This window comes from Sesamum indicum, linkage group LG16, assembly GCF_000512975.1.
Source record: "Sesamum indicum cultivar Zhongzhi No. 13 linkage group LG16, S_indicum_v1.0, whole genome shotgun sequence".
In the NCBI taxonomy this organism is placed as follows: domain Eukaryota; kingdom Viridiplantae; phylum Streptophyta; class Magnoliopsida; order Lamiales; family Pedaliaceae; genus Sesamum; species Sesamum indicum.
Window position 1 is genome coordinate 386,358 of NC_026160.1, and position 11,842 is coordinate 398,199.

The window sequence follows — 11,842 nt, forward strand, 5'->3', positions numbered from 1 at the left end:
GTAAGCCTTGTCTCCCTACGAGTAACACACACAAATTCAAATATAAAGCAGCGGATTTTGGAGTAAGAATTTCTGTTTGGATAATCTCAAGAACAAAAGACTATGCAAGAAAAAAGATTATTTAAACCTTTCCAAAGCAGTTTTTAAGTATTGAGAAAAATGACCCATGACCCTTTGGTAGACCCAAGCCTATCATTTGGATGGTTCAACCCACTTAACGTCTCAAGCCCACTTGTTGGCTCAGCCCACTCTCCACATCTAGCCCATCGTCCCGACCCACTTGCCCGACCCGATTGGTATTATACTTATACCCCTTAACTCTAATCCTAATTCATTCTGCCTCCTCGTTTTCTTCCACAGCATCTCTTTGGAGTCTCTTCTCTCTCTCTCTGACTTCTTCTTCCACCGTCTCTCATGGCCTTGGAAATCCTTCTCCGCCACCTCTTTCTCCTTCGGTCTTCAATGTTGTACCTCTATGAAACCCTCCCATGACTTTTGGTTTTTCAAGTAACAAATTAAGAAATCCTCTTCTCCCTCTCCTTCTTCTGCTTTGATTAAAAAGTTCTTTGTGAATCATCTTTTGAAGAAAATCTTTGTAGTTTCAAGTGGGTTTATGTGGCTTGGGTATCTGGTTGTTATTGTTGTTTGGGTTTTGAGCAATCGTGAGAGGTTGTCGGTCTTTGTGGCCATGGACTTTTTTTAATTTCTCTCATATTATTTATAGATCTGTAAATATACATATTGTTTAAGATTTGTTTATATTTTTACTGTATATTGGTTTGTAATCTTAATTTTTTTTTAATAATCCATTATTCTTGTAAAATTTGAATTTCATTTGTGTGTGTGAGAGAGAGAGAGAGTTCATGTGTGGAAATAAGGATAATTTTATCTAATAACATATTTAATTTTATAGAGCTTATAAGATATTTTGAAAAATGTTAGAGAAGTATTTTTTGAAAGCTTATAAGATTTAAACATCTTATTTTGAGATTTTATAAGCTATTTTATTTTGAGATTTTATAAACTATTTTAAAAAAGAAATTGTCAAACATTTTTTTTTGAGCTTATAAGCTCTTAAACATTTTTTAAAATACTTTTTAAGAAGCTTATAAGCTTTCCAAACACTCTCTAAGAAAGAAAAAGGAACTATTTTTGTCCAAATTAAGTATAAAGACGGAATATATTATTAGGTGAAAACTTAATCCAAACCCAATATATTTTTTTTTAGTGGATCTAGGCCAATAATATCCATTGGCCTGAGCCTGAATCTTCTCTTTTCTCCATGGGCTTTGGCCCTACCCATTCACATTCCTAATTGAAAGAAATCCTCCTTAAGAGTGTTATGATTAAATTAGGAACCATATAGGACTCTTATTGAGCTTATTATACTCGTATTACTATGACCACCTATTCTCTATTGCCAAACCAGAACCATTTGGCTGCATATATTTCTTTCTTTTGTGCAGAAGTGTTAAGTTCCACACATGACTTCATTGCTAATCAAGTGGTCCAAAAGCTTGGACGGAACTTTAAGATCATTAGAGTTGGGTAAAAACTGTGAACACGGCAGCTGTACCAGTGAAAGCGGTCACCAACACAGAAATGAGGATTGGACTACGGCAAGGACAGTGAAACTTGATGGTTGTTTAACTAGATGATTTCGATCTTATACTGGATAATGCCTATCTTATTTCGGCTACATAAAATACTTCCTTGGTTCGGTTCTGAGTTTATTGCAGTTGTAGCTGACCTGCGTCCTTTCTCGGGTTGAAGAGGATGAATCACCGTTGGAGTGGCAGTCCTATGCCCTTTCTCGTGTTAGAGAAGATGGATCACTTGTTTGAGTGGCAGTGAGCAAGACAACACCAAAGAAATCCTCCCAACACATCAAAAACCTCCTGAGAAGCAGGGCATGAAAGTGAATAGTTGTCTAGAGTGTCACTGCAATGGACTCTACTGAAAATCATGTCATCTGAACGAGTTATTTGATCTGGTGGGCGTGTAGCTGCTGCTGCCCGGGTGGCCTCATCAAAGACTTTGACTGGAAGAATGTACAAATTGAAGGTGACTGAGCAAATTTACTCATGTTTTGAACTCTGCTGGAGGACATCCAAAGCTTACCGAGAAACCAGTTATGTCCACATCTCGGAAGAAAGAACAAGCAAAAGGACTGCTCGCTTTGTTACTAAGAATGCAGTTGGTAGCCAGGAAGAATTGGTACATGTTCCAGATAACACTAAACCTTGTAACCATGGATTTACAACATTAACTTTATAATGCCTAAATCTATTTGTCACAAAGGGGGAAAGAAAAGGTAATAACATTCCAACAGGTAGCATCAGCAGTGTCGTCTCATCTCACGTGTCAGCAGATCAACCCAAATCATCTAGCCTTCCCCCGTGGAAAACTAGTTAGGGAGAAGACAAAAGAAGGCGTCAATAAATCTTCTGATGTAAATAAATAATGAAAACTCGGATTCACAGTAGAGGATGGAGAAAGATTCTGCAGCCACACAGTTTTTAACTATAATGGTTCTGAGATTTGATTGGAAGAAGAACAACACCTAAAAGGTTGACATAAATGAATCCACCAATCAACTACCTTGTAACAAAGACAAACATTCTTTTTGCAGTCGATGAAAATTAAATTGTATCCAACCATGAATCAAAATCATCAAGAAGTTTAGACTTGGAAGTCGGATTCATGGCAGAAGATATATCATCAGGGGACGGCGTTACCATTTGCGATGGCCGTTTTCCCTCTGTCTTGATTAGATGGGAAGTTTCCTCAAGTAGGTCATCAATACCATCATATACATCGACCGGCGTCGTTGCAGGTTTCATTATATCTGTTCCTTTCTTCAGAGTTTCAGCTGAGGCAGCAGCAGTAGACAGAATTCCTGTGGATGCTGCGCTGGATGACCCAAGAAGCTTAGCTTCATTAAATGAGCTCAGAAGCATGTCAAGTTCTGCTTCTGCACTTGCTGCCTCAAATATAGGTGGGTTCCCAGAAGTCGAATCCACAATGCGTTCTGAAATGGGATTTGATGAAATGCTTCTGTAGTTTCCTTGTGACTGGAAGGTATCTTCCTTAATTTGCTTTATAGCCTTCAGTCCTTCAGAGGTTTGAACAGAAAGATTTCCAGACGTCGTAGTGAATGACGAAGGTTCACGGAATTGTTCAAAATTCTTACTACCTTCCTGTTTATAACCGAGAGTCGATGTTCCAGTATCTATTGCAACTGCAGTTTGAGAATCATTGTCTTCACCACAAGCCTGTGACTCATCACCCAGCTGCCACATTACAAAATTGTTGTCATAAACTTCAGAATAGATACAACTTAGATAGAATCTAAAATGACTGATGCACATGAAGTTTGTAGTTTGAAAGCAGATAGCTCAACCAATTTCATTCTTTTTTTGCGACAGTTCATTCCTTCAGATGAGATTTTGATAATCTCATAACTTTATTGCTTACAACTTATATGATAAAAAAGAAGCATGACAAACAAAAATTAATTATGAAATTATAGGTAAAACTGAAACATAATGCACCCAATTGATCACATGCCTGTCAACAACTGAACAAATGCTACATGAACTGGTTATCAACTACCAGTTGCATAAGGTGGTAGGTGGATGCAGCTTATTCAGTTGTCATAGATTTTGTAAACTGAGTTGATAAAGCATGCATGCAACTAAGAATTTAAAGGTCTGAAGAAAGTGAAGAGCTCAACATTGATGAGATGCATTCTTTGTTCACCTACTGGGAACTGAAAGGCAAACTATGCACTTGATTATTTTGCATCACAAAATTATCCTTATTTATAGAAACAAGACTTTGTTACACCATGAAGTCCAAACCTATATGCATGCTAATACTTGCTCACACGTCATAAGCCCACAAGAAACGAGTTCACATTTTACAATCATTAACACGGAATGGTTTGTGCATTCAGGTCCTGTCTCTTTCATGAATATTCCAGTCTCTGTATCATTTTTCAGAATTGATGTCCAAATAAACATGAACCGATTATATGCATCTCATCAGTGCTCCAAAATCAATTCAATAAACAGTAGAAAGTGAACGTAAGAAGCAACCATACCAGCTCTGGAGGTAATAGATCTGGCTCTAGGAACAACCTCTCTGAGAGCTTTGCTTTTCCAAGTTGTTCAGCAAGAGCATTCAAATTAAGGGAAAGAAAAGGTGCCTATGTAATCAAGAATATAATAGGAAAGAAAGATAAAAATTCATAAGTACCAAAGACCAAAGAGATGGATATACATACACTTGTAACCTTTGGTTAACAGAATATCAACCATTATATTGTAACGTAAACAAGTATGATTAACCACAATATCATATTTTCCTTTTGCAATAAACTTCTAGGTTCTGTAGTTCTTCCACAGAAAAAATGAAAGAAAACCGACCAGTAATATTTTCAGAAACCTAACCGAAAGTGATAAAATAATTCTGTATGAAATATAGGGGGAAAATATCTCACTGATCAATGTCAAGTTACATGGAATGATAAATGAGACCAGATCTGCGTAATAATTGGTAAATATCTTTTTTCTGGAATCTGGACGTCATTTGATTAAGGCAATAGTTACCACTGTGCTCCAACGTAACAGTTTTTCTAGATGCACTATTAACCAGTAGTGTCTGTTTAGTAGAATTTCTATCATAATACTGAAAATAAGTCATCGACCCATTGGACAGAGTAGCACAACAGCACACTATTGCATCAGGAAAACTTGCTAAACAATTACATATAACACAAGAATTACAACTTTTGTAGATATATCAGATATTCAGATGCAGTCATTTTTTTAAGAACCATTGGCACATCCATAATACATGGAAAACAAACTAAAAGGCAAAGAAATAGAGAGATAAAGAAAGATAAAACCTCATGGATTATCGATTCAAATTCTAAAGCTAAAGACAATTACCTCAAAATTGGAGCTTGTTTTGCTTTCAAACTCGAAACTGTCATCTGCAATCCATGAAAGTATGCTTTGCCCCTTGGCAGCCAGCATTGGACCAAAATCCTGAGTAAAGTCTAATAATGTAGGTATTAGTCACTTGGGACAATGTTATCATCTATGTAACTCTCTGAAGCGGTTTATTGATCTTTACAATCATTGCACATGTATATGAGAAGCCATAGGTGGGCATTAGAAGTTCGTCTACCACGTAGCTGCTGTCAGTCAGCGCATTCCTATTTTTACCAAAACTATCCTTCCTTTTGTTTAACTAAAATCAACATGGTATTCCATGACATATTCAAGTTTCCCCTGAAAAACCAAAGTCCACTGTCCGTTGCGCTTTTGATGCTAACAAGCTTCCTCATGGGAAAAACCTTGATTCATGTCATGACAATTGAGAAAAAACATTAACACCATTATTTCATTGATTCCCTACAATTCTATCCATCACATCCAAGCACCAAGAAGACACCGTGCTCTCCAACCATCAACAGACCATGGCACTACATTCTCTAAAGGCAATGCAGATGAATTTGTTATATATACCCAGATATATGTGTGTGTGTGTGTGTGTGTGTGTGTTGAAAATGTTCAGATATTACATGTGAAGTATAAAGTAAAAACAATGAAGTATCTCTAAGCTTGCATCATTCCATTCATTAAGTTTTAGATTTGTGGTTTCAGATCACACAGAGCAAATAGCTCAAACTAAAGAGAAAAACTAAGAGCTTCTTAAAGCAGCCTGGATGAAGGTACCCCCCACTGATCCTCATCATCTATGTTTGTTAGATATAGGTCAGTCTTGTTGACAATAATTATAACAAGGACAAGAAGTTACAGTTTGAACATTGTGAAATATTACCAGTGTCCTTAACCAGTCACTGTCCACTGTAACCTCTCCTAAATGCATAGCCCTACTCCTGCTCTCCAATTATTCATCTTTTTTCCATGTTCTCCCCTCGATTGGTCCAAAAATAATGGGTAAGGTCCTATAAATGGCAGTTGCTAATATCCACACCATGACCACCCAAACAACAAATAAAAGAGAACACAGAGTAACTCCAGAAATGTTTGAGCAATAATAGAAATACAGGCAAAAGATTACCGCATGATTCAGATCTCATTTACTACACTGACAGGAGGAAAGCCAACACAAGTCTGAACTCTGACTATGAGATACATAGCTGGGATAGAGAAAGGGCGGTTACATGGTAGGAGAGAACTCAAACTCCACCTATGGGAGATTTTCTAATACAATTGATTAGCCTAGTCTAATTAACGCACAATTATTGGCCTAGAATGACATGAATGACATGATAGAAAACATCAGCAACAAAACTACCAAATACTTCTATTTCAAAGGAAAAAAGAATGAAAAACCAACAAATTCTTGAAGGAGTCAGCAATGCTAAAGTTCACCCAAATGGCGGTGTTCAAAAATTTTCCTGATGGTGATGATAAGACTACATTCCATGGCTTTCTACATTATAGAAGAACAATAGTCAAAAGTGACGATTAGGCTAAAGAACCACTATCAAGGTGGTACTCATATATAACCATCTGACTTTCACCAAAAAAAAGATTGAGTTAATGAATCTACATGCGAAATTACACCAACTGCAAAGAACATACCGTGAATAACATCATCGAACAAAGATAAAACATCTGAAGAATAATTTGCTTCAGACTGAGCTGTGGCCTCCGATATCAAGTGACCATAATCTGCACCTTTACTCTTTGGCATAACAAACTCAGTTGGCTGACTTGAGCTCGTCCCGGCAGTGTCTTCAGAGCCCACATCAGAATCTTCATTATAGCGATCCCAATTCGACGGGAGGGGTCTAGCGCCATGAGACTGGGCCGGTTTCTCTTTGGCTTGCTTTCCAACTGGCTTCTTATCACCTGAACTACTGGAAGCCGCTTTCGATGCTGGGTTCGGGTGATGCTTCTTGCTATGATGCAATGAATGAGCTCTCTTTGATTTTGCCAATGCTTTCATATCCATTTTATTCAACTTAAAACAATCAATTCCTGCAGGTTTCCAGGTGCAAAATTCAAACTATGGAAACTTTAAACTCTGTTTAATTTTAACATTTACACACAAAATGAGTCTGCCAAAATCAATGGCTTGAAAGGAGGGCTTAACGACAAGATAAAAAAGTTGGTAGTTTGGTAAATTCTCCAAACAAAATGAAATTCCCAAAACATTTAAATTGCAGTTTACATTAAAAAATGAAAAATCGAACATTTTATTAACGGAATGCTTCGAAGAACAACAATTACTAAAGAATCATTCACCACTGACTAAAGGTGCATAAGAATTAACGAATACTAAAGAATCACAAACTAAGAACAGAATTCCAAATGAGCAAGAGTACGATTTCTCGCCGTTCTCAAAATTCAATCTCTGCAGCAAATATTTAAACGTTCATCACACACCCGAAACCTAAAATGCTTGAACTTAATATTCTTACCAAATTCTACCATTTCAACGCTCTAATTAATCAATTTCTCTAATTAATACATAAAATATCAGAAAATTGAGTAAAATTCTAACCAAAACTGAGTAAAATTGAGTCAATAATTAATACCTGGTTCAAATTTGACGCACAGAAAATCACGAGCTATGATCAGCTTAAAGGGCTACTTTTTTTTGTTTATAATTCCGATTTCGATCGATACTGGACGGGCCACAACACTTATGGGCCTTAAAAGTTAGCCCAAAACAATCAGCCCTTTCATGTCAACGTTGAGAAACAAATTTGGGAATGCATGTTTGATTAATTTCTGAAGTATCAGAAAATGATAATGAAAAAAAAAAAGGGTGATGCATGTATGAGAATATGAGTATGCTATATGTATTTGACTATGATCGGGTGCTTTTTTGTACTATAAAAATTTGGGAACAAAGTTAAAATCTAAAATTATACCAACTCTTCTGGATTATTGGTGTTACATAATATTATTTATTCTTTTATTTCCACTTAAATGTATGAGACCCTGAAAAAATTTAAAATGAGATTATTCGGTTCACATTACAAATTTTGTAGTTTTTGAGATTACATTGCAAGCAAATATCTATATCTATATATATATATGGGCGATTTAGGGGTCTTTGTTCTTGATGATCTTTTGAAGATTGACGATGGCTTGGGTCTATTTGTGGAAGTTGTTCTGCCATTGTAATCGCATTGGTCATTATGGCTGGGAGGGTGGCAAAAGGAGTTTACTTCGAATTCATCTCGGTAGGGCTTATTGAGTTCGAACTGTTAGAGGAAAATGTGTCAATGATCTTGGCCCGGGTGGAGGATTGATCGACGATGGTGACAGCAATGGATTTGACATGGATTAGTCTTCGGATGGTCCGCATTTAAACATAATCTTGGCCCAATTCAGTCAATCTAAAGTAAAAAAAAATGGATAAATGCTATATTTGGTCCAATAAATTAGTTCCTCAAGTTCATTTTTTACTTTAACATCTCTAAACTTTCATTTTTGTCTCAGTTGGATTTCTTTGACCATTTTTCAGTGAAAATTTGGTCGGAGTTTGACCTTTTGAAGTGTAAAATGGTCGATTAAGTTTGATTTTATCGCTTTTAGTCACTTCAATTTGTAAAATTATCAAAGTTCTTTTTTTAGAAAGGATAGGCATTTTTTATATTTTTATGGTGAATATGATGTAATTATCTTATATGAAAAAATAAAAACTTTGAACTCTTGTGAACATAATATTAACATAGTCTTTAACTTAAAATTTTAAACTTATTTAATCTAAAAATATAATAAAAAAATCTAAGTCGTGATATAAAATAAAATAGTCACTTTTTTCTGTTAAAAAAATAATTAATTTGATAATTTTACAAACTTAAGGGACTAAAGTGATTAAATTAAATTTATTAACCATTTTACCTCTCAAAAAGTTAAAATCCACATCTTCACCGAAAAATAGTAACATGTATTAAATTGAGACAAAAACTAAAGTTTAAGAATGTTAAAGTCAAGAAATGAATTTAAGGGATTCTAAAAGAAAATTTAAGGGACAGAATATAGTATTTATCCTAAAAAAATAAACTTCTATTTATTTCCAATCAACTCATTAAATATATAAGACCCAAATTTGATACGGGCTTATGAATTTATTTTCGCAAGAATACGAAAAGTTAAAATATATTATGAACTTTTAATTTAAAACTCAATTATTAAATCAATTTTTTGAATTTTAATTGATAATTTATTTCAAAATATTTTGATATCAACGTTATTGTTGTCACCAAGTATAATGAGTGCAGGCTAGTTTAGGATCCAAACACGATTTAAGACAATTGCAAGAATTTAGAGACTAATATTATTTTTGGACGCGAACCCTAATCACTTTTGCTTAATCCTCTTCTCATGGGGCTAAAGTCCGAAATTAAACCACCACTGTTTTTTTTATCCTAAGCTCCATAAATTAAGTATTAATAACTGATAGGGTAAATTACAATCATCTCTCCTGAAATTTGACATAATTATAAATACTTCTTCATTATTTAAAAAGTTATAAATATTCCCCTAATTTTAATGTCCGTCTAACAATGAGCCCATTCCGTCAGGTTTTCATTCAATTTTTGTGGTGAATTGATCAAAATGTCTTTTTATTTACACATATTTTATAATTCTTTAAAATAATTTTATGACCTAATATTCTAGATTATATATTTTACCCACCCTCAAACTCTTTTACTTTTTTTCAAATATTTTTTTTTATTTTTTTAAAAAATCAGCAAGTTAAAATAATAATGTCCAATTCATCGTTTAGAGGCTATATAATTACTTTCCATTTGAGGAGAATATTTGTAATTTTTCAAATAATAAGGGGATATTTATAATTATATCAAATCTAAAAAAAAAAAGTTGTAATTTATCCTAATTGATAATTTAATATCTGCAGTAAAATTTTCATTTGATTTTTGGTCCTAATTAATAAATAGCGTAATTGGGTGGGACCAAAACGCACTTTGGCTCTTTATTTATTGTGCTGCCATCACGTTAAAAGAAATTAAAATAAAAAATGTTTCCTAACAATCATAGTATTATAGTATATCATATGCTGTCTTAATCAGTCTTTACTTTTATCTGTTCTTTAACAAGTAGCCCACCATCAAAATTAGCACTAGGTTTCTTCTTCTTGTTCAATTTTTTGACCAATTTAGTGGCAATTTTAATTAGTGGAAGGAGGGGCCCTTTCTTGCAACCTTTGTGATGGAACAACATAACCTTTGTAATAGTGATTATTAATTCTAATGATAATTATGCAGTATGTAACAAACAAGTCATTTGAAAATTCATAGACTTGAGTCTTTCTTTTATTGGGATAATTACGCGCATCTTCTTTAAAATTTAATGTAATTATACATAAATTTTCTGTAGTTTGGGAATTACATTTAGCATTCATGAAGTTTACTTTCATCTAACAAATAAATCTCTTCATTGAATTTGTTGATATTAACTTAAGCTGAATGAAAATTGATTTTTACCCTTATAATTGACTTAAGCTGACTTATTGAAGGTCAAACATTTATTTTCCGAACTAAACTACCCTTATAGCGGTGAAGATATATCCCCTCACATGCATTACCGTGTGAAGACGTATGACAGTAATTTGATCATAAAAAAAATTATTTGACTTGTTATAAGTTGGTAATAAGTCAATCAGAGACAAATATAGATTTTTTTCTGATTTTTTTTAATATCAACAAATTCGATGAATTTTAACTATTAGAGGGACTTATTTTTTATATGGAAGCAAATTTTAGGGGTGCTAGATCCCAAACTACAAAGAGTTTACGTGTAATTACACCGTACCCAGGAGAGGAAAGTATAATTAACCCTTTACCTTATATGAGGTGTTTGCAATAATTAAGTTAAAATATTTATCAGCTTGTTATAAAAAATAAGTTAAAAAAGAGTGTTTCTTTTGTTTACGTCTTATATTTTTGAACTGCTTAAATTAAATTAATTTCAATAAAAATTATAAAAGTTTTTATTTATCAATTTTTGCAGTTTATTGATAAAATTATATATATTAAGTTCCAACTTCAATTTTTCTCCACTTTTCATTTGTGTTTTTCTTTTTTCTTTTTCCAAATAATCCCCAACTTTCACCTCTACAACATAAGAGTTGTTTTCAATAATTTCTACTTTTGTGATAGAAATAAGTTGTTGTATAAAATTATAAATTAAACAATAATAAAAATTGGGACAGCTGTCAAAAATTAAAAATAAAAAAGTTGATGTTGTAGCATTTGAAAAAATAATTTAATATTTATAATTTTAATAATAAGCTGCTGAAATTGATAAGAAATTTAAATAATATAAATTAAAAATCTGCATAATCAAATACTATTTTCAACTTAATTATTTTCAAGATAAGCTAATAAACACTTATTTCACACCCTTTCAAACATGCTCTTATTTTCACCAGAAAAAACAAAAGCTACATTCTTCCTTCTTGCTCGTAATCTATACCTTATTATTAAGTGAGAGCGGGAGAGCATCTTTTTGGTGTCTCAATTATTTTGATCTGCCATATCTTTTAAAAATTTTAACCTTTTATTTTTATTTTCAGTTATTTTTTTCTCCTCATGTATTATTTGATTTCTCGAATATTATTAATTATATTTGTTTGTCAATATCTTTTTACAAATCAAATTTTTTATATTAACTTATTATCTTAATATACATTTTTAGATATTTTTTTCCTCTACAAAAAATTAAAAATATTTTATTTTAATTCATTTTTAAAAATTACATATATATATATATAGAATATTTATCATTTATTAATTTCACAATTCTCACATAAAATGCCC

The 11,842-nt window shown here is 33.1% G+C and overlaps 1 protein-coding gene across 4 annotated transcripts; it reads right to left on the bottom strand.

Annotated features, from left to right (window-relative positions):
* LOC105178465 lies at window positions 2,160–7,677 on the bottom strand. Of its 4 annotated transcripts, XM_011101936.2 has the most exons (6): window positions 7,466–7,577; window positions 6,624–7,022; window positions 4,956–5,065; window positions 4,106–4,210; window positions 2,739–3,293; window positions 2,160–2,407 (listed from the first exon to the last, which is right to left on the bottom strand). In XM_011101936.2, exons 1-6 carry the CDS (start codon window positions 7,476–7,478, stop codon window positions 2,387–2,389), a joined length of 1,203 nt encoding a protein of 400 aa, XP_011100238.1. In that variant the 5' UTR covers window positions 7,479–7,577; the 3' UTR covers window positions 2,160–2,386. The 4 variants fall into 4 exon arrangements, with proteins under 4 accessions (XP_011100238.1, XP_011100237.1, XP_011100235.1 ...); XM_011101935.2 differs by lacking the exon at window positions 7,466–7,577 and adding an exon at window positions 7,583–7,677 and having other exon boundaries at window positions 2,160–3,293; XM_011101933.2 differs by having other exon boundaries at window positions 2,160–3,293.